The 24359-nt window shown below is 38.0% G+C and overlaps 1 protein-coding gene across 2 annotated transcripts in view; it reads right to left on the bottom strand.

Moving 5' to 3' along the window:
* Positions 1-7830: 7830 nt before the first annotated feature.
* Positions 7831-24359, bottom strand: part of IQCB1 (IQ motif containing B1) — an 80964-nt gene continuing 64435 nt past the window's right edge. For both annotated transcript variants that reach the window (XM_006884243.1, XM_006884242.1), the window contains 4 exons: positions 21341-21489; positions 14747-14878; positions 9294-9450; positions 7831-8060 (listed from right to left, as the gene is read on the bottom strand). In XM_006884243.1, coding sequence (XP_006884305.1) covers positions 7831-8060; positions 9294-9450; positions 14747-14878; positions 21341-21489 — 668 coding nt within the window. The remainder of the gene's footprint in view (positions 8061-9293; positions 9451-14746; positions 14879-21340; positions 21490-24359) is intronic.

Below are 24359 nucleotides of genomic sequence, written 5' to 3'. Positions count from 1 at the left end.
CTTGGAGGCAAGGATTCTGGGGCTTCATCTGACATACTTTGGACATGCTGTAAGGAGAGACAGGTCCTTGGAGAGGGACATCATGCTTGGTAGGGTAGAGGGACAGCGCAGGAGGCGAAGACCCTCTATGAGGTGGATTGATTCGGTGACTAGGGTAATCGGGATGGGTGTGTCAGAGGCAATGCGATTGGCACAGGGTAGAGCAGGGTTTAGGGTTGTTGTACATAGGGTCGCTATGAGTCGCAAACGACTCGACGGCACATAACAACAACAACTCCAAAGATACCATGGCATCATGTTCTCTTACTTAGTTTCTGATGAGAAGCCTATGGAAATGCTTTGTTGTCTTTTTTTCTGTGTTACCATGACTTTGTTTTTGTTTCTCAGCATTGCTTATGATGGATCCAGCTATGTGCGATTCAGTCAATTAAGCGATAGGGTCCTTCTAGTCATTGCAGTTTTTAGAGGCTGTCTTGACTATGACCAACATCTCTGAACTTTGCCCTATCCTGCCCCATCCTCAATCTCCAAGACGCCTAAGCTCATTGTTAGGGTCATTGTGTCAGGCATCTCACTTGTGTCTTGCTTTTGCTGCCCTTTCCCAGAACAGTCTTTTCCAAGGACATGTCCACAGTGTCAGAAGCACTCTGGTTACACATCTTCCAAGATTCATTTGTTCTCTTGCATTCTGCTCCAACACAATTCAAAGGCATCAATTCCATTCATAGTCTTCCATTTTTCAATGTATTTTAAATTAAATTTGAGCTTCTTTGTTTATGCTTATGATCTTATTATGGAGTGAATTATTTATCGTATCCACCCCATACTAGAAGGTGTGACCCACATTAACACTCAGTTCTCTTGGGAGTATGGTTTGTATTCCTGAGATCCTATATAAAGGAACATTTTTGGCGAAGTTCAACCCCAGTGCCCAATACTCTAACTTGATCCAGCTTCTCCCAGCAGATTCCTGACCCATCATTCACTAGCTTCTGCAAAGACTTGCATTGGCCTGTATCACTTATCCTTCAAGTCAGTGCCGCCTTGAGCCATGAATTTGGATTTGCTCACTGCACAATGTGTGAGACATTTTTCTGGCAGTTTTTGAGCTTCTCTGAGACTTTCCACTGAATTATAGAACCTGAAAATATATATGCATATGAGAATACTGGTGAAGGACAAATTACTGATGGTAATGATGATGGAGGGAGCTCTGGTGACCCAGTGGTAAGAAGCAACTCTTCAGTCTCAAAGATGTGCAGTTAGGATCCACCAGATGCTTTTGGGAAGAAGGATGGGCAATCTCCTCCTGTGTGACTTACCGCATCTAAAAACCTACAGGAGGATTAGCCATGAGTAGGTTCTGATTTGACAACATACAACAGTCATGATGGAAGCAGTATGGTTATTTGGGAAAGATGGGCATTTGGGACATTCATAACCATTGCCCTATACCAACCAGTGGCATCAGGATTGGAGGAAGACTCATCAGCAATTTGCGTTATGCCAATGACAACCCACCTTGCTGAACTGGAAGAGGATTTGAAGCGCTTGCTGTAGAATGTCAAGGACTACAGCTTTCAATATGAATTGAAGCTCATCATCAAGAAAACAAAAATTCTTACCACTGGGCCAACTGGCAGCATCTTGATACATGGTGAAGAGACTGAGATTAAGAGCTTTAGTTTGCTTGGCTCTACAATCAACACTCTTGGTACCAGCAGCCAGGAAATTAAATGACAAATTTCATTGGGAAAGTCTGCTGTCAGAGACCTCTCCAAAGTATTGAAGAGCAATGATGTCAGTCTGGAGACGAAAGTGTGCCTGATTCAGGCCATAGTCTTTGTAATTACTTGCTATGGATCAGAAAACTGGGAAATGACTAGGGATGATAGGAGAATTGATGCCTTTGAGCTGTAGTGTTGGTAAAGAGTATTGAGCATACCATGGACTGCTAGAACAAACAGGTTCATCCTGGAGAGGGTGAGATCAGGCTGCTCCTTGGAGGCAAGGGTTCTGAAGCTTCATCTCACATAGTCTGGACATGTTGCAAGGCAGGACCAGTCCTTGGAGAGGGACATCATGCTTGGGAGGATGTAAGGACAGCACAAGAGAGGAAGACCCTCAATGGGATGGACTGATTCAGCGACTGGGGTAATGGGTGTGGGTGTGTTAGAGACAATAAGATTGGCACAGGAGAGAGTAGAACTTAGGGCTCTTGTACATAGGGGTCGCTAGGAGTCACAGGTGACTCAATGGCACATAACAGCAACATACAAACCAGTTTTTTCCTTCTTATATTTTTATTATTTGCATACAAGCATTCATATACATTGTGTTTGATGCATGTAAGTTGTGTTCATAGTCTTTCATGTACACTGCATTTCAATTTATGTACATTGATTTATACAATCGTTCATTGTTGTTGCTGTATACTGTAGAGTTGGAACTGACCCATAGGTGACCCTTCAGCAGATTTGCAGAGGCAGTTAATCACACAGGAGGAGATTGCTCATCCTTCTCCTAGCAATCATTCATACATATTTGTATAATTATTATTGATCTATGCCTATTATTACTCTTGTTGTTTCAAGTCCCCATTGAATTTTTCCTATTTTTTTTACCACTCCTATCCACCCACCAACCTCTGCTATCTTAGTAATTTCCCTCTTTCCCCTTTTGAATTTTTATGCACATAATGCTGTTATCCTTTTGTTTTTACAATAATGGTCTTATGCAGTATTTCTCCTTATGGAGTTATTGTGCTCAGTATAATGCTCTCTGGATTCTCCCATTTTATATAATATTTTACAGACTCATTGTACATTACTGCTGCATATATTCCATTGTGTGAATGTACCACCGTTTCTCAGTCCATTAATTTGTTGATGGACGTTTACAGAGTTTCAATTTTGGCTTGCTATTTTGAGTTAACACTTTTATGAATATAGGTGTACATATATATGTTCATTTGTATCTCAGTTCTGAAATATCAAACTGCTGGAAATGCCAAACTCCTTCCATAGTAGTTGTACCATTTTTCAGTCCCACAAATAAAATGTTATTTCAATCTCTCTATATCCTTTCCACCATTTATTTCTTGCTGTCCTGTGAAACTTTACTATTGCTACTGGAATGAGATGATATCTCATTGTTTAGATTTAAATCTAATTGCCACTATTTTGAACATTTCTTCACCTATCTGTTGGCCATCTGACTGTCTTCCTTTGTGATTAAGTCTTTTCATGTGTTTTGCCCATTTCGTGATTGAGTTGTCAGTCTTTTTCTTGTGGAGGTCCTATAGTATTCTGTAAATTTTAGTTGAGACCCTTGTCTGTAATGTCATTGCCATGTTTTTTACCCAATTTGCAGTTTCTTTCTCAAAAATATTTTTATATACACAGGGACTTTTTAGGACCCATTCCTTGATTGCATCCTCTCCTGATTATGCATTTCTGGCTGTATTTGAAAGCCTATTTATGTCCTCTAAGTTTGGTTATCATTCTGTCTTTGACAATTCTTATGGTCTGGAGTTTTACTTTTAGGACTCTGAAACATCATGAGTTGATTTTCATGTATGGTGTGAGATGTGGATCCTGTTTTTATTTTTATGTAGGCAGATGTCCAGTTTTGCCAGGACCATTTGTTGGAGATTTAAGAGGCTGACATTTCTCTCCATTTGATTGATTTTGCTCCCTTGTCAAATACCAAATGATGTTTGACAATTTGATGGTTGTTGTTGTTGTTACGTGTCATTGAGTCGTAAGCGTTAAGTGATGGTAAATGGATTGATTTCTGGGTTCTCAGTCTCTGTCATTGAACCAATACCCTTCTGTAGTGGTTACTATGACTGAATATTTTGAGATCAGGTAATGATACGCCTCCCACTTGGTTTATTTTTCAGAAGAGTTTTGCTTATTTGGGGTCTCTTTCCTTTCCAAATAAAACTGCAGATTACCATTTCTATCTCTTTTGAGTTAGGTTCCATTGAGGTTGCATGAAAACATGTAGACTGGTTTTGGAACAGTTGTCATTTTCACAATGTTTTCTTCTTCCAAAAATGGGAATATCTTCCCATTAGTTAGGTCTCTTATTATTTCTTGTAGTGTTTTATAATTTTCCTTATAACAATCTTTTTTGTCTCTAGTGAGGTTTATTCCCAAATATTTAATCTTGTGGTTTACTGTTGTATTCTTAGTTTAGGAATCAGTTTGGTGTTGGTTTGTTTTTTTTTTTTAAATAAAATTTTAATTTTATACTGGTTTACTTGTAAAGTTTTTATACATTGTTTTCCACACTGGATCTTTCCCATTTCCTTTACCCACCCTTCCCTCCACCCATCAAATTGTGTGACCCTATGATTAACCGCCCCGCTCCGCCCATCCTCACCCCTCTGCTCCCCCCTCCTTGCCTTGGATCCTCGTACATGCTCTACAATATTGGTCTTACACAGTATTTGTCCTTATGGGACTGAGTTTGCTCAGCATAATGTTCTTGTCCTTCCCAAGTTCAGTAGTGATTTACAAAATCATTGCTCCTACATGCTGTGTAGTATTCCATTGTGTGAATGTACCATAATTTCTCATTCTATTCCATTGTGGTTGGACATTTGGGCTGTTTCTATGTTCTTGCGATGGTGAATAACACTGTTATACACTGGAGTACAAGTCTCCATTTGTGTCTCAGATTTCATTTTTCTTGGGTATATTCCAAGCAGTGGAAAAGCTGGGTTAGGAATCAGTTTTGTATTAATATATTTTGAAGATATTTGTGTATAGATTTTAAAAATAATGTTTGAGGTTCACTGATGTTCTTAGAATTAGGGTTTATCTGTCAAATCCTAGGCCTTTTTTATTCACTTAATTCAGTGTCATTTCCTCAGTCTTCTTTTTCTAGAACCAATGTCTTGTGTTGTTTGATACTGGTCTATAGAACTCTTGAGACTCTATTCTTTCATCTTTTCATAATTTTATTTTGCTTGGTTAATTTCCATTGATCTATTGACAAATTCACCTTTTTTTTTTTTTTTTTATAAACTCAATTATATTTAGCCTGATAGACTTTAAGGAAATTTTTAAAATCTGGTATTGTGGCTTTTAAAATTCATAGTCTTTTTGTTTTCTTTTCACCTCTGAAATTTTTTATCTGTACTTGACGGTTGTCAGCTTACACATTTTTGTTTTAACCTATTACCACTTTTTTTTTAAAAGGTTCTTTTTGTGAGATCAAATATCTGAGATTATCTCCAAATCTGGATTTGTTGTCTTAGCTAGTATTATTATTATACTTCTGCTTGGTAGTCACATAGAACTTCTTGTATTGGATATTTTCCTTCGGTGCTGCTCTCTTTCTAATACTGGGTCTTTGCTTGTGTTTGGACCTAGTCTTTCCCCAGAGGCTGATAACTAACACATTTCCAGTGAGTATGTACTGACTCACAGCCGGCCTGCCAGTGGGTTTTTCGAATCTGTCAGATTGTCTTTCTCCAGAGAAACTGGTCATGGAAGGGAATTTCCAGACAGGTAGTTTTGGGGTTGGCAGGGCAACTCCCTAAAGACTAAACTACCAGAGCTCCTTATTCCAGAAGCAGTTTGTTTATTCCTTCTTTACATGCAACAAATTTCAACCTGAGTTTCAGAGGTCTTAAAGAGTTAATGCCACTACTCTAGCTCAGGAAACTGGTGGCCTAGGGTAATAAACTGCACAGCAATCCCAAAGGTATGCAGTTTAAATCAACCAGCCATTCGGTTAGAGGATCAGCAATCACCTCCCTTGCAATTTACTGCCTCTGAAAATCCACAGGTCAGCAGAGTCTCTTCCAACTAGTTGGCAACTTTGGCTCAGGTGGCTTCCTCTATAGATACTGTACTGCAAACCCAAAAATCTATGGCTCTGGCCATTTGGATCTAGCATTGAGGTAGGGATTGGAGAGAGGAGATGGGAAAACTCGGTTTACAACCTTGGAAACCCAATGGAGTTCAGCTATAACTTGATGGCAGAAAGTTGACTTGACCCTAGCAGCTTCAAGCTCTTAAAAGACAAACTTAGAAATGAGTGGAGCTTTGAACATGTCACCCTGCCATCTCAAGTTTGCCTATGCCCGTAATGGAGTGTCTTGGTCTCCTGTTCTGTTTCCAGCCTTGTTGGCACATGGTGGGGACAATAATTCTGTCTGGGGGGCCTAGTTGTTACAGGAGACTACACCTTTAAGAATATTTTAAAAATGTAGTGATTTCTTTAATTACGCCACCTCTCCATTGAGTCATTTTTTTATTTGGAGATGCTGTAGGACAGAGTAGGGAATTGTCCTATACAGTTGCTAAGGCTCTACTTTTAAAGGAAGCCAGGTATTTACCTTTCTCCTACAGTGGCTCGTGTGTTAGAATTGCCAAGCTTTGGTTCAGCAGTTACGCATTTATTCTAAGTGAAACATTCTCGCCTGCTTATTCTTAATGTATAAAGTTTGGATATAATTATAATTTTGATTATAATTTTACTAGTACAAATTTTAATAGCATTTAGTCCTTTCATCGAGAAATACTGGTACTTACACCAAAATCAAATACTATATGGCACCCAGGAACATAACTGAAATGAAGCATTATAATTAGCCTTGAGATTCCTAGGAGACAAGATGGAGAACAACAGGTCATGTTGTTTTTGTTAAGCCCGACTGAACTCAGTGACCCTCCAAATAGATCTGAACCTGCCCTGTCCTGCACCATTCTCCTGAGCTGAAATGCTCCAGCTCTTCGTTAGTCACTGTTGCCAGCCTATCCTGCTGAGAGTCTCTGACCTTCTGTCTTTCCCACCATGATGTCTATTTCCAAGAACTTACCTCTCCTGACAACATGCCCACAGTACGTAAGACAAAGCTGCACCATCCTTGCCTTGAAGTAGCATTTTGGTGGTACTTCCTCCAAGACAAAACTTGTTTGCTCTGTAGGCAGTCCATGCGATACTCAATACTCTCTGTAACACAACTCGTATGTATTGATTCTTCTTTGGGCTTATTAATTTACTATCAACTTTCAAAGGCATAGAAAGAAACTGAAAATCCTTAAAAAAAACAAACAAACACATTTTATCTGGAGAATCTTTATAGCATTGAATTTTAGGGAATTTTTTTGGTGGCTCATAGTGGAAATAATAGAAAATAGGTTCAACCCGTCTTACATGATATAGTAAAATATCCGTTGACCAGCGTTTTTCTCATTTTAATAATGTCTAAAAGCAGCCTGTCTATTCTATTAAGGGAAAAAAATGTCTCTCTCATTGCTGTTAAGTCACAATTGCCCCTCTGGCAGTTTTTCAGAGGCTCTAAATCCCAGAGAAGGAGGTTGCCCCATCTTTCTCCTGTGGAGTGGCTACTGAATTCAAATGCTTGTGATTGTCTTCCCAGTGCAAATCCTTACCCCTACACCTCACCAGATCTCCCTAAAACTCGGAATTCTACATAACAAATCTGAAAAGTTAGTACACTTGAAAAGTCTTTCCTAACTGTTGAAAATATTTATTTAGAAAAATTATTAGAAAACAGCAGAAATAAATATTGCTCACTTTTCATATAAATAACAGAATGCCACGCTAAGTTACATTTCACAGTAAAAGTCACATATTTTTATATAATCAGGGATATGGGATGTGGAGAAAAGACAAACAGCATAAAGGCAAAAGTCAACTGTGCTTTTTTTTGCCTGTAACTATTGTTAAACAGGAGCCTTTGGAAAAGAATGTGTAGGCTAGCTCTAGTCTAATAGCATGACTAGACAGAAACAATATAATAGTTTCCTGAAATAGAGGATTTATGTTGGTTCTCTGGATGACAACTTAAGGGGGTTTTATTCCACCAATGAATAAAGTTTCTAATTCTACACTAAGCTCATCCTGTGGGGCATCAACCATATCTCCTGGTTCTTCTCCAAGCTTCTTCCACCACGGAGCTTGCATGTGCTTTAAGGTGTTGACATGGGCCTGCTTGGCCTTGGCTGCCACAGGCCTGGATCTACTGATGAAAAGTTCAGGATCTTTCTCCTTTGCTTCTTTCAGACTTGGTGCTCCTGTTATTAACCGAAAATAAACAGGTAAGTGAAAGAATTCTGTACTGAGCAAGTAGGAATTTAAGAGATTAAGAGCTGGAACTCTGTTACAGCAGACAGGGAAAAGTTCCCACTCTGACTCAATTACTACTGCTAGTTGTGGATGGTATTATAGCTGTGGATAGAAGGAACTTCCCTCTCTCGACTCCTCCCTCTTTTAAACTTCTGCATTTAAAAAAAGGGAATAAAAAGAAGATGATATATAGATGTTATATTTAAAAACAAGGATTTTTATACAATAATAGGAGAATCCCAGTCTATGGTTTAAGAAGCACAGTTACAGCCACTTAACCACCCATTAAAAAAAATTAAAATTAAAAATTATGTTCTAGCCCGAACGTCCTACTACAATCAAATGGATTGAGGAACTATGGTACATTCACATGATGGAACACTACGCAGGATGCAGAAGCAATGACTGGAGAGCATTATGTGGGATGAACTAACTCAGTCTCATAAGGACAAATACTGTGTTAAGACCATTACTGTAGAACATGTATGAGGATTCAATGGGGGCAGAGGGGCGCAGAGGGGTGAGGATCGGGGCATTAATCATATGGTCACACAATTTGATGGGTGGAAGGAGAGCGGTAAATGAAATGGGAAAGATCTGGTGTGAAAAAAAATGTATATGAACTTTGTAAATAAACCAGTATAAAAAAAAATAGTTCATTAAATAAAGAATATTGGCCCTTTCTGCCCTACACATATTCAAAAGAAACTCCAGAGGCCGACTGAAATTCTAGCGACACAGAGGTAACCTCTCAATGAATGGACTAGTTGTAAGAAAAAAATTAATTTTTGCCAAACTATTTAAAAATGACAAAAACGTTTCAAATATTAATGGTACAATACCCTTTCTTGCTATTTCCTCAAAAAAATATGACCAAAAGTGTTTGAGAGAAATATAGTAGCATCTGCGTAGTAAAGCTCACCATCTCTAAAATAAGTAAGTTTGCCCTAGTTAATACTATGCATTCAGAAAAGCTAAAGGGAATCAGTCAGGAAGGAAGTTATGGGATCTATACAATTTTAAAACATTGGGTGCTGGTAAGACACAAAAGTGGAAATTTTTGAAGACAGATGATGGGTTAAAAGGCCATTAAATGGTAGTTTTACTTCTGAAGATACTAGATGATACAAGTCATTATAGGCTGTTCTCTTTTAGGAAACAAAAATGGAAAGAGCACATACTTATTAACTGCTCAATGTTGGTGTTGATCTGAGCCATCAGAGCCTCCCTATGCTGTTGGGCCCGCTCTTCTAGGGCTCGGCCCATAAAGTAGTGCTGAAGTTGTTCCTGAGCCTGGGCATGAAGCTCTTTGCTGGTCACATCTGACATCTGAGAGCTCTGGGGATAAAGAGCAGAAAAACTTGTCAAATGAAAGACATAAATAAAAATGTTTCAGCCAATCCTTCAGCAGAGATTCTATAATATGTAGATGTCTCTTATCAATTGTTTTTTAATTGATATCTTCTATCACAGATTGAACAGGATCACTTCAAAATACATATGTAATGATACAAGAAGTTATATAATGGTCCACTGCGATCTGATAAATAGTAGGAAGATTATGGGTAGAATGCAATAACTTCCTTTTTAGAATGTAACAACTTTTAATCCAGCCACAGCCCTGAACTGATGTATGGGAAGTTCTTCTTGAGAATGGCTTGTAACATCTTTTCTTACAAGACACAAATAGGGAAGAAAGGGAACTGGGAGGGAAAACTTCAGTATACCCAAGAACAAATCAACAGGAGTGTAGCGTGTTCTTTTGAGCTGAGATCCTTGTAGTAGTAAGTTCTTTTACACAGAGAAAGGCCAAGACACATGGATTGCCAAGACCTTCAGAAATGGAAAGAAACAAGAAACTTCTCTTCAGAACTGAAAGAGAGGGGCCCTTCTCCTAGATTTGGACTTCTGGCTTCCTAAAGTTATTTGTTAAGGCCATCAAAAAGTGGTATCTCTGTTACAGCAGCACTAGGTAACTAGGACATATGTACACTATATTTTTGTACAAGCCATTATACAAGTTAAAAAGGCTTTGGATGATAATGTATGTGGCTAAGTTTCTTCCTGACATGCTTCTGAACCTTACTTCCTTAGATGGTATAGTATCCTTAGAGAAGAGATTAGATTTAGAAGCCATTGGTGAAATTACCTATTTGGTAAAGACACTTGAAAAGGAGTAATACAAAGGCTGGCTCTAATGTTTCATAGCATAACCTAATAGGTTTATCTTTTGATCCTACTTTCAAACTTATTTAAGCTATAATGTTTTAACGGCTTCTGGTTTCACAGAACAAGTCACAATATTAGCCAAAGGATCATAATTATTTGACCAGTCAGATCCTTCAAAGGGAAATTTAGGTAGGACAAGGATGAAAAAATTTTAGCTATGAAACTGGTATATTTTCTGACACTACATGTACTTAAACAAACCAGTTTCTAGATGTTGGGAGTGGCTTCATTCAGCTAACACTACTTTTCATCTTAAGATTTTCAATAGCTGTACTAGAATTTGACCAAATGCGTAAAAAATTTTAAAATTGATTTAGAATCACAGGTAACATTTAAAAAGTAGAAATACATGAGGTCACATCAAACCAAATTTCTTACATGGGACGAAGGGAAGAGTACAAAATTTTTGTAAGGGAACTTAAAATATGTAATCTGATTAAAATCACTAAAGTCATAGTCTTCTTTATAAAGCTTAAGAAAAAATTATTTAAAAGGAATATATGGTTAGGTATTATTTGTATGTTAACAGTCCAGAATAAGAGCTGCATAGTTAAGTGGACTGGGGTGGGGGTGGGGAATTGTACAACAATGAAAGAGATATCATCTTACCGCAGTAAGAATAGTAAAATTCAAATGAGCAGCAAACAGCAAATGCTGGCAAGGTTGTGGAGAAACTGAAACCCTCTTTTACTGTTGGAGAGAGTGTAAAATGGTATAACCACTATGGAAGGCAGCATGAAGCTTTCTCAAAAAGTTGGAACTAGAAATACCATTCAACCAAGTAATTCCACTACTGGGAATTTATCCTAAAGAAACTAAAACTGCCACCCAAGCAGATATATGCACACTCATGTTTACTGCTGTTTTGTTCACAACTGCAAAGAGTTGCAAACAACCTAAGTACCCATCAACAAACGAATGGATAGAGAACCTGTGGTATATTCACACAATGGAATACTATGCTGCATTGAAAAAGAACACATGAAATATTATACAAAATGGGTGACCCTGGAGGACATTATGCTGAGGGCAATATCTTAGTCACAAAAGGACAAATACGGCATAGTGCCACTGTTGTAAAGTGGAACTGACATCGGGGTTGGGGGAACCTAAGAAAAGAAGGGATAAATAATATATACTGCATTCAAACAGATGACGGTGAGAACTGTTTAAAAGGAATATAGGATTAGGTATTATTTTCATGACAAGAACACAGAAAAAGAAATGCATATTAAAGTGGACTGTAGACTTGGGGGTGGGGGGAGGGAACTGTATTAACAACGCAAGAATTTTTTTTCTTCAAAGAGAAAAATGAACTGGGGGGAGGAGTGAGCTGGGAGGAAAATGTGCAACAATGAATGAATGGGGAAAAAATTAAATGGATAGAATATGCTGTAAAAAATGTATGCTGCATTGAAAATCATTAATAAAAAGAATAAAAAAATAAAATAAAAAAACTGCAAAAAAACAAAACCCAACGAGCCATTCATTGGAGAAAAGGGCTTCTTTTCTTGACTCTCTTAATCCTAACTCTGTCCATAGGTAAGAACTTTTCAGTTAGGCACTTCTGTCCCTTTCCAATTCGGCTATTGTTGTTGGCCAAGCAAAGAGCTGTTAATAGGATTTTGAGTGATTCAATTAACTTATTTTATTAGTGAGCAGGCTGTGTGTTAAAAGTTGAGGACCTCTCTTCCTAAGCAGGTTTTATTGCAACCTTTTTTTGAGGTAAAACTGACATCATCATCAAAAACTGCTAAGTTTTCCCACTGTACTATTCTCTATGACCTGGATACTCACTCAGGCAATTAACTACCAACTAATTACATGCTTACTTTATTCGTTCTTAGGGATCACCATTCATTATTGTTATACTGGGAACTACTGTATCATCTTTTTTGTATCTGTCATTCAGGCAGATGATAAATTCTTGTATTCCATCTTAGTTATATGTGAAGTCCTGCTTTTCTCTACTGTATAGTTCCATGGGTTAAGTATAGAGGGTCTGGTATACAAGAACAGGCTTGTGATGCATTTTCTCTACAGGTTCCAAGTAGTGTGTGGGTCCCTAAATTCAAGTTAGTTGGTAGAGGACGCCGAAGGCCTTATCTATCTATGACTCTTGAAGCATGCCTTGCTGTCCAGGTGAACTTTCACCAATGCTCTGCTCCAGTGGCTATCAAATACATGCTCAGATTTGGAACCTGTATTCAATTTGTAGAGTTCTTTGCATACAGGTCTTGTGTTTTGTGAGCTCTCTAGAGGAATGAATATTTTCATTATTGAGGAATAATCAATATTGAAGACTATAGTCTTAGACCTTCTGCAGCAAGTGCTTCAAGTCTTCTTCACTTTCAGCAAGCAAGCAAGGCTGTGCTATCTGCCTAACACTTGTTAATGGTCTTTCTCCAATCCTGATGCCACATTCTCCTTCATATGGTCCACTGTCTAAAATAACATGCTCAGCATACAGATTTAAGAGGTATGGGAAACCTTATAGCACATCTTTCAACATCAAGAAAACAGAAGTCCTTATCACTGGACCAACAGGCTACATCATGAATGTTGTTAAGTGCCGTCAAGTTGCCTGTGACTCATAGTGACCCTATGTACAACAGATCTTTAGTCTGCCCTATCCTGAGCCAATCTCACCGTCTCTGACAGACCGAATCTCATTTCTCCAGTCACTGATTCCATCCATCTCCATCTTAGGTCCTCCTTTCTTATGCTGTCCCTCTAACCTTCCAAACATGATGTTCTTCTCCAAGGATTAGTCCATCCTTGCCACATGCCCAAAGAATGTGAGACGGGGCTTCAAAATCCTTGCCTCTAGGGAGCAGCTTGGTTTTACCCACTCCAGCACGGATCTGTTTGTTCTCTTAGCAGTCCATGGTATGTTCAACACTATCCTCCAGCACAACTCAAAGGCATCAATTCTTGTCACCTTTAGTCACTGTCCAGCTCTCTAACACATAGCAAGTAATTGTGAAGACCATAGTCTGTATCAGGCACACCCTAGTCTCTAGACTTTTCCAATGCAATTTGTCTTCTAAGTTCCTGACTGCTGGTGCCAAGAGTGTTGACTGTGGAACCAAGCAAGCTGAAGTTGTTAACAATGTCAATCTCTTCTCTATCATGAAGCTGCCAATAGGCTCAGTGGTAAGAATCTTTGTTTTCTTGATTTTGAGCTTCAGTCCGTATGAGATAGAGAAATAAAATGAAGTTGTCAGTGATTTAATTTTAATTTAGATCCACAATCAACACCGATGGTAATGGAGGTTAAGAAATCAAAAGACGTGTTATACTGAAAAAATCTGCTGCCAAAACCCTCTTTATAATGCTAAAGAGCAAGGATGTCTGTTTAAAGACTAAGGTGGCCTCCAAGGCATGGTATTTTCAGTTGCTTCCTATGCATCTGAAAGTTGGACAGTGGATAAGAAGACTGAAGAAGAATCAATGATTTTGATTTATTGTAGTGTTGAAAAGAACTGTGATGTTGGAGAAGAGAGCTGAATATATATCATGGACTGCCAAAAGAAGTACCTGCAACCAAGATATTCACTAGGGGTAAGGATCAAAAAACTTCATCTCAAATACTTTGAGCATGCTGTCAGGGAGGGCCAATCCTTGGAAAAAGCCATCATGCTGGGAAAGGTGTCAGGATAGGGCAAGTTTCAGATCTGTTGTTTACAGGGTTGCTGAGTTATAGTTGACTTGATGGTACTTAACCACAGATGACTGGAAGGGTAAATGACAGGATTACCTAGGTATCATATCACATATAAGTACATATTTGAGATAAAATGACCTTGAAGACAGACAACAATACAATAGGAACAATACAGACGTGAAAAGTACCAACATATACTGTAAGTAGTTGGTTCAAATGAGGTTGATAATAATTCTGGTTGGTTTAAAAGGATAAAGTGGAAACTTCACCCTCAAAATTAGAGCTGTGTATAAGAATGAGAAAACAATAGAATATAAAGTAGATGGGAATAGCAGAGGTACACATGATTAGAATTAATGACAGGAGTGGTGAGTTGCTCAAAAGGTAAAAAGGAAAGCAACATCGAGATACAAAGGTCAAGAACTCTGAATAGAGAAGCAAACACCTAATCTCCATTATTACAGTCACAGGTAAAAGATACAGATATTTACGTTGGGAAAATTCACTGATAATACTAGCGATAAACTCAAAAGGCACAAATAATGAAATCTTATTAGTTTATATAGGTTCATTACCAGTGAGCAAGTATTATATACATGTAGAGTCAGAATAGTTCCAAATGGAAAGCAAGGAATGAGTGAGGCTTAATTCCATCAATTCTAAGGTATTTCATTAGCTCTATGAATTCCTAATACCAATAAATGTACAAATGCAGATGAGACACGGAAGCATACATACTGGGTGTCTTCTCAAATAGTCATCCACTTGTTGCTTCAGTTTAACTCTGTGTGCATCACTGAGTCCTTGGAGTCCTTGCCAAGGAACAAAGAGTTTCTTTTTCTTGCGACATTTTTCCAGGAATTTAAGAGCCTGAAAAAAAAAATAACAGTTTAAAATAAAAGCTTAAGTGGTCAGGTAATTAAGATAGAAACTTTTTCTACTGATAATATACAGACATTTGCCTCTGAGAGGGAGATGAGATTATGACAAGTGTGAAAAGACAGTGACTTTTTAACTACCTTATTTTGTAGTGTTTAATTTTTTTTAATAAGGCTATTATTTGTGTAGTAAGCAATAAAGAAAATGAAGAGAGAAAAAGAAAAATTACCTTTATGCTCTAGTTTCTTATAATCTCAATGATAGCAGTTTTTGTGGTTTTTTAAAAAAAAATGAGCTGTATCATTCTAGGCACACAATTTGATTAGGACAAGTTCAATATCTTCAGAAAACAAGGCTAACCACTTTACTTACCCTACAGGACAAGGATCAAAGAGACAGTTGTTGTTATGTGCCTTCGAGTTGCTTGTGACTCATAGCAAGCCCTAAACTCTGCTCTGCCCTGTGCCAATTGCACTGTCTCTGACACTCCCATCCCGATTACCCCAGTCACTGAATCAATCCACCTCATAGAGGGCCTTCCCCTCCTGCGCTGTCCCTCCACCCTACCAAGCATGATGTCCCCTCTCCAAGGACCGGTCCTTCCTTACAACATGTCCAAAGTATGCCAGACGGAGTCTCAGAATCCTTGCCTCCAAGGGGCCGCCAACTCTCTGATGCTTAACAACTGATAGCAAAGACCATGGCCTGTATCAGATGCACCTTAGTCTCCAGAGAGACACCATTGCTCTTCAGTACTTTGGAGAGGTCCCTAACAGCAGACTTTCCCATGGCAGTATACAATAAAAAACCTGATTTAGAGAGCTCTGGTGGCCTAGCAGCAAGAAGGTGCACTGTAATCCTAGAGCTATGTGGTTCAAATTTGCCAGATACTTTGCTGGAAAAGGAGGTGCAGTCTCCTGTAACAGTCAGATCTGATTTGACGGTACACACACACACAAAATAATAAAATATATATAAAAAAAATTCCTAAAAAACTCCAAACTTGGTTTAAATGAGAGAATATTGTAAGATTATATATTATGGTGCTGCAGATGAACGTATTTTGTCAGTATTCTTCTTTGTATTCTTTGGAATGGATTCCTGGTATAATAAATCTTTAAAAGCCAAGATTAGAGAAAAAATCTGAAATCTGCTCATTTTTCCTCCATACTTCTTTGTAGTTTTTATTTTCATCAATATGACACATGCAAATTGTTAAAGCAAGGACTGGCAAATTAAAGCTTACAGGAGAAATTCACCTCCACTCCTGTGTTTATATGGCCCATGAGTTAAGAACTGCATTTCATGGGGCTTTCAAAAGCTAAAAAGAGTATTTTGTAACATATGAAAACATAGGAAGGAAAAAATTGTAAATAAAGTTTCATGTGTGAGCCTCATGTCCTTTTTTTTTTACAAAGTATCTAGGGTGTTTTTGTGCTCTACTGTAGCACTGAATAGTTGCAACAGAGACTGTAAGTTTTGTAAACCTAAAGTATTTATTATACTATGTGGCCATGTTCAGAAAATGTTTGCTGAAGCTTGGCTGAAAATGTTAAATAATTCTACTGTTAAACAGATCAAAAAGAATTATGGAGAAAACAAACACTGTAGTTCTGTCCACTTGCCCTTCTCTTTTCTCAAATGCATGAGTTTTAACTCCTTCAGCTTTTCTTTTGGTGTATATACCATTTGTGATTTTCTGATATATGTATTCTTTCCTTACTTTCTTGTATGAAAGACAAAGACTTTATCTCCTTAACTGCCTATACTTCCTCCCAGTTCTATATCTTCATCCATTCATTACTGTATCATAATCTCAGCTAAATTATTACTCAGTGTTTATGTGTAATTATGACTACACAAAGGCTACCTAGTACACTATCATAACTTTTCCTTTCTTGATAATTTAAAACAAAAAATTCTACAGAATAATGCTATTGGGGTTTTTTTCTCTACCTGTGCTTAATATCTGATGGGTTTATGCAGATGGTAACACCTTGCTTGCTGAAATTGATGAGGACTTGAAATAATTACTGAAATCAAAGCCTACAGATGCCTAACACCTCAACATTAAGAAAACAAAAATCTTCACAAGTGGATCAAGAAACAACAGCATGGTAACTGCAGAAAAGATTGAAATTGTGAATGTTTCACTTTTTTTGTATACACAGTCAACACCCATTGAAGCAGCAGTCAAGAAATCAAATGATGTCCTGCACTGGGAAAATCTGTTGTGGTGTGCTTTATCTAAGTCATGGTAATTGCTTCAGGTTGTTGTTGTGAATCTTGAAAAAAGAAGATCAAAGAAGAATATTTAATTTCTTTGAATGATGGTGTTTGTAAAGAGTACTAAATATAGCATGGACACATTCTTGGCACCTGCAGTCAGAGAATCAAAAGAAAAGTTGCACTGGGAAAGAATGCTGTCAGGGACCTCCTCAGAGTACTAATGAGCAAAAATATAAGTCTAAAGACAAAGGTGTACCTGATCCAGGCCATAGTCTTCTCAACCAACTGCTATGAATCAGAGCTGAACAATGACTAATGATGACAGGAGAATCAATGCCTTTGATTTATGGTGTTGCAGAAGAGTACTGAACATACTTCGAACTGTCAAGAGAATAAAGTCTTGGTTCGAGTCCACCAGATGCTCTGCCGGAGAAGGAGGCACAATATCCTCCTGTACCAGTCAGATCTGATTTGACGGTGCATGCACACAAAATAATAATAATAAAAAAAATAAATAAAATAAACAAGTCTGTCCTGGAGAGGGTGAAGCCAGGTTGCTCCTTGAAAGCAAGGATTTTAAAACTCTATCTCACATACTTTTGGCAAGTTGCCAGGAGGGGAAAAGCCCTTGCTTGGAAAGATGAAGGGTCAGCACAGGAGAGGAAGACCCTGAATGAGATGGGCTGACTCATGGTAATAGGGACAGGTGTATTGCAGCCAGTCAGACTGCCTCAAGATAGAGCAGGTTTCAGAACTATTTTTCACAGTCGCTATTTGACTTGACGGCATATAAGAACAACCAACACCAAAAGAATAGGGAGCTTTGGTGGGCAAGTGCTAAGAAATTGTGCTGTAATCCCGAAAGCATATAGTTCAAATCCACCCAATGCTTCATGGTAGAAAGATGGGCAATCTCCTTCTGCGTGTTTTACTTCCTCTGAAAACCTGCCAGACGGTCAGCTATGGATTGTTTTCGACTTGAAAGTAGACAACAATCAAAAGAACAAATAAATCTGTTTTAGGAAATGTGAAGGCAGAGTGCTCCTTAGAAGCAAGGATGATGAGACTTTATTTCACATACTTAGGGCTTATTTTCAGAAGGAGTTACTTCTGAAAAAAAATCATTCATGGAGAAAGTGAAAAATATTAAGACCCCATCAACCTTTTGGGTAGCAGTTTGACAAGTTATGCTCTATGCCATCAGGGCTCCATTCTGTCTAAAGCAGCCTGGCCAGATGGACTGATATAGTGACTACAATAATCGGCTTAAGAAAGACAGCGAAGACTGTGAGGATGGCATAAGATCCAGCAAGTTTCCAGTCATAGTTGACTTGATGATATCTAAAAACGATCACTGATTATGTATCACAAACTGTCTAAACTGCCAATACATTAAACACATCAGTCATTCTCGCCAATGGGCTTTTGTAGGTACTTCCTCGGGAATTTTTGCACTCCCTCCAATCAGGGCTGATTGTGTTCTATAACTAGTTCACTGCTGTCATCTTGGTGACTTTTCCTCCCCATGCTTCCTGGATTTTATGTTGTCTTCTTTCACTAGTAACTCCCTTGTTTTAAAGACTTCATGGTTAAAAAGGTTTTGTGGTGTGCTTCTTTTTTTTTTTTTTGTGGGAGCCTGGTAAGTGCAGTTGTTATGTGATTAGCTACTAATGAAAAGGTTGCTGAACCTACAAGTAGCTGCACAGGAGAAAAAATGTGGCAGTCTGCTCCATAAAGATAAGAGCCTTGGAAATCCTTCGGGCCAGTTCTACTCTTTCAGAGCGTTTCCATGAGTTGATACTGACTTGACAGACAGTGGCATTCTTAAATATTTTCATTACACTTGACCCCCAACATTCTTACTGAAATACCTGCTAGCTTTCAGTGTTTTTGTTGAGAAGTTCTAGTACTCCAGAGGAATTTGCCTTGATAAAGGTGTTTTCCTGACTATGTCACTGGAAATGGACCAGCTTTTTAAAATCCCAAACTCACAATCTGGAAAATTCTATGTTATTTGATTTTTGTCTGCTGTTCCCCCTAATTTTATTTGGATGTCTGAACTTCTGAACTGGTTATCCTTTCTTTTTTGCTCTACTGCTGAGATTTCTTTAAATTTTCACCTGCCGTTTTGGAAAGTTTTCCAGTTTTGGGGGTGAAATTTTGTTCCCATTTAAAAACTAGCATCCCCTTTTATCTCTGCAGTATCTTTCTTAAATTTTCTTTTTTCTTCCTCTTAAGTTTTCTTACTCCTATAATTGTCTTCATTTCTATCAAGTAATTTTATTGCTTATTTCTGCTTCCCTGGGATGTTCATGGATATCTCTGTTTTAGCTGATATTTAAAGGTGGTACTAAAACACAACAATCTGTCAGTTGGCTATAGTGCTAGCTTGTGTGTTGCTGTGATGCTGGATGCTAAGTCATCGGTATTTGAAATACCAACAGGGTCACCTATGGTACCTAGGTTTCAGAATAGTTTCTAGACTAAGACAGACCAAAGGAAGAGGAATGGTTATCCACTTCTGAAATAACAAGCCTCTGAAGACTGTCAACAAAGGAAGAACACTGTTGGATATAGTGCTGGAAGCTGAGCTCCTCTGTTGGAAGAAACTCCAAATATGCTTGGGATAAAGCTGCCTCCTCAACGTAGACTCTACTCTAATGACATGAATAGGGTAAAGCTTTTACCCAATGAAGGACCCTTACTTGATGATGTGGCAAGATTAAAAATGAGGAGAAGGAGCTGCAAATATCCAATAATTATTGGGACAAGGACTGTAAGATGAAATCTAGGAAAACTGAAAGCTGTAAAATATGAAATAATATGTAAAATAAAACAGTATCTCAAGCATTAGTGAGCTGAGACGAATTGGTATTGCTCATTTTGAATCAGACAGTCACATGATCTACTTGGCCAGAAATGACATATTGATGAGGAAAGACATGTATTCATATCCTGAGGGAACTCAGTCTCTTAAGGACAATTATTGCATAAGACCATTACTATAAAAAACAGACTATTTACTAAGATATGTACAAAATTCCAAAGGGGAAGGGGTAGGGGACAGGAGGGTGCAGGGTGGGGAATGAGGAAAATCAGAGTATGGGTCGCAGAGTTTGGTAAGTGAAGGGAGGGTGATGAAGGGCTTAGGAAAGATCCATCAGAAACCTGAATAGAAGAGTGATAGTGGGCATTGATAAATGGTAATAATTTTATAAAACAATGTATGGGAACAATTGTATGAAATACAATGTGAATCAAGGAATGTGTAAAACACAATGTACATGAATAAAACACAATATATATTAATTCTGTAAGCAAACAAAGAATAAAAAAGAGCATTTAAAGTTCTATCCTTAAGTACAATGCTCACATGCATACAAAGAATAATACAAGCATTGTTAAAATATTTGCACCAACCATGAAGAAATGAAAGATTTCTACCAAACTTCTGTCTGAAATTGATCAAACATGCATTAATAACTTGTGACTGGAATGGCTAGCAATAAAGTAGTTCTTATTTTAAAGAAGAAAGGAAAGTTAAGTGATTTGACCAAGACTTTGTGATAAAATGTAGTAAGCAATAAGGACATTCCAGCCACAGGTTTCCATTTTGTGATTCTAGCCTCTAGGTCTATGATTAAAACCTCATTCTGGAGTGAATTCTTTGGAGGATTAGGGTGTAACACATCTTGAAACCTTTGGTACTAGAACGTCTGACCCAAGTAGCCACCTTCAGTTCTCTAGAGGTTGTTGTTTATAGCCCTGAGATCCTGTATCATGGAATGATCCTGAGAAGCTAGATCCTTATCTACTCTAGGCATAGCATCTAACCTACCTCAGCTGCTCTGATAGCCAACAACTTCAGCCTGCAGGCGCCTAGTCTGTGGTTCACCAGCCTTTATATGGCCATGTGCATCAACCAGCACCACACAGTGAGTCATCTCACTGATAGTTTTTAATTTTGTAAGACTTACAGCGAACTCTAGAACCAAAAGATGATGGAACAAGAAGGCCGAAAGAAGGAGTAATTGGTGTCACAGAGGATGAAATGGCATAGCATTTTGGAGAAGGTGGATATTTGGGACATTTTAAACTTCCAACCTGAAACTAATATTGTACTAATCCTTACAAAAGATATTACCTGTATAACTTTAAAGCAAGTAAATGGCAAAGTCAAAACCCAAGTCTTTGCCTCTTAATTCATAACTACATCAGACTCACTGCTCTCTGAAGTGTGACAGCTGCTTTATACTCGGTAAGAAATGGCCTTTGTTGGTTAAATCTTTTCCTTTCTCTGTACCCTTTCCAATGTTTCTGGATAATCAATGCAGATTTCTCTTCTATTTCTCGAGTGTGTTTTTCCACATGACCTAAAAGAACAACAGATACTATTATAACATATTTACTGCTACTGCTAAGCTTTTTCACATTCTAAAATTGTTATAATTCTGTAACAATATCAGTTGTGTAGTTCTTTTTCAAGTTTATAGGGTTTCCCCCACTTTATAGCTTTTATTGATAAAGTAACTCATATAACTTTTTCTCATAGGAAATGAGAAAAAAAGGACAAAAATCCAATAATAAGCATGAGTATGTTAGCAAGTCATTCAAAATATCTTAATTCCAGAAGAAAACAGAAAGTGTTTGTACACATTATCTGTTTTACTTTGTATGCTGTTATGTGCCATCGAGTGGCCTGCAACTCATAGAGACGCTATGTACAACAGCCCTAAAATTTGCTCTATCCTGTACCAATCACACTATCTCTGACACACCTACCCGATAACTCCAGTCGCTCAATCAATTTACTCTGACAGGTAAACACGACCCAGAGGCCTGGTAGATCAAGGCAGAACCGGAAATCGTGGGGGCCCAAGGGCTGCAGGAAAACAATACATATACCATATCTACAGGACTTATCACCCTCGCTTAGGAAACATTACCCCTAAACTCAAGAGACACTGGCCACAGCATAAGGAATTGTCAGCAGCTGAAGTATTTTGGAATCACAGAAGCCCGTAAAGCTTGAGATATAAGCTATCAGATCAAGGGCTGGACAATGGGAGATAAGTGTTGAAGGAGTGGGTAGGAGTAGATGGGGATGCTGGTGGATGGGGGAGCAGGGAAATGGGTGGGTCATGACGCTTGTGTCAAGGGTAGAGACAACACTGAAACTATTAGTTAATTCCACAATTGGGGAAATATCTTTCATCAGCTTTTTTTTCCTGTAAAATGCTTGTGTCAGATACTTTTCTAAATCTGAGCATTCAGATTAAGACAGACTAGGAAGAAGGATTGGTCATCTACTTCTGAAATAGCAGGCCTCTGAAAACCCTATGCACAATAGAATACATGTAGACTAACAGATAGGGCAACTGAGGCTGAGCTTTCAAGTATGGAAATACAAAGGAAGAGGGAAAGTCGTAAGCAGACACCAGTGATTGGTACATGGTATGTGAGAACCATGAATGTAGGAAAATTAGATATTATTAAGGAAGAAATAGAGTGCATAAATACTGACATACTAGGTACTGCTGAGATGAGGTGGACTGGTATGCGGTATTTTGAGTTGGACAATCATATGATCGATTATTCCAGAGATAAAAAGGTGAAGAAAAACAGGATTGCTTTCATAGTTAAAAAAGTAATTTATAGATATGTCCTGAAATACAATATCGTGAGTGAAAGGATAATATCCATACACTTACAAGAAAGTCCAATGAATACCACTATCATTCAGATATATGCACCCACAACCAGAACCAAAGAAGAGGAAATAGAACCTTTTTAGTCAGAGATTGAGCGAGCATGCACTCAAGATGCATTAATAATTTTGGGTGACTTGAATGCAAAGTTGGGAACCGAGAAGAAGGATCAGTAGTTGGAAAACATGTACTCGGTGACAGAAAAGAAGCCGGAGGTAGAATGACTGGATTTTGCACAACCAACGACTTCTTCATTGCAAATATGTTATGTAAGAAACATAAACACAGGTTATACACATGGATTTCACCTAATGGTATGCATAGGAATCAGACAGATTACATCTGTGGAAAGAACCATGGAGAAGGTCAAGATCAGCTGTGAAAACCACACTAGGTGCTGGTTGTGGAATAGACCACCAACTACTCACACGCAAGTTCAAGCTGAAGCTAAAGAAAATGAAATTGAATCCATGGGAACCAAAATAAGACCTTGAGACTACTCCACCTGAATTTCAAAACCATCTCAAGAACAGGTTTGAGGCTTTGAACACCAAGGAAAGAAGACCAAATGAGTTGTGGGAAGACATCAAGAGTATCACCCAGGAAGAGTGCAAAAGGTTTTACTTTTGTATGCTTCCAAATATTTCTTCAGTTACTGGCATGGTTCAACAGATGCCATTTCTTTTCTTTTTTTAAACTTTCTGAGAGACAGTCAACTTGTAGCTCAAATTCACAGTAGCCAAGCAAGAAAATAAGCAGAATGCAGCATCTGTGGTGATGAAAAGGTGTATTTGAGAGACACGTTTATTCTTTTAGGAGTTCATGAGATATTCAATACTCTGCACCACCACTGTAATTCAAAAGCATTTATTCTTCTCTGGTCTTCCTTATTCATAATCGAACTTTCAGATGCACAGAAAGCAACTGAAAAGACCATGGCTTGGAGAAATGTACCTAGAATGTTCCTTAAAGATAAGGATGGTAAAACTTTGTCTTGTTCATTTGGGGCATATTTTCAGGAGGAACCAGTACTTGGAGAGGAGATGTCAAGTTAGGGAAGGAAAGTAGAGGGTAACAGGAAAAGAGGAAGCCGTTCAATAAGATGGACTGACACAGTAATCACTCCAGTGTGCTTGAGTATGTAGGTTATTGTGAGAAAGGTACAGGATAGGACAAGGCACAGATCTGTTATTTCAAGGGTCATTATAAGAAAAAGTCAATGCGAAGGGATATAATAACATCAACAAAAACAAAGTTGGCTAAGAGTAGATAAATACTGAGCAATATGTGTTTGTTGTGATATTTTCAGTAAGAAAAGTTTTTAAAAAATTACTGAAAAAAAGTATTGTAAAAATCTGAGCTGTATTTCCAAACACTTGTACTTACCTCTCTACAGCTCTCATTTTTATACTTAATAAGGAATCACAACTTGATTTAAATTAATGGATAAGTTTGAATCAAAGCTGTTGGATTAATATTTTTCTAAAGTTTTTTTTCCTGGCACCATGTAAGAATGATCAAGTGTGGAAGGAATC

This window comes from Elephantulus edwardii, unplaced genomic scaffold (genome assembly GCF_000299155.1).
Source record: "Elephantulus edwardii isolate Elephantulus edwardi_28Jun2011 unplaced genomic scaffold, EleEdw1.0 scaffold00032, whole genome shotgun sequence".
Lineage (NCBI taxonomy): Eukaryota > Metazoa > Chordata > Mammalia > Macroscelidea > Macroscelididae > Elephantulus > Elephantulus edwardii.
The sequence above is the reverse complement of the archived record's forward strand: the minus strand, read 5'-3'. Positions and strand labels throughout refer to the sequence as shown.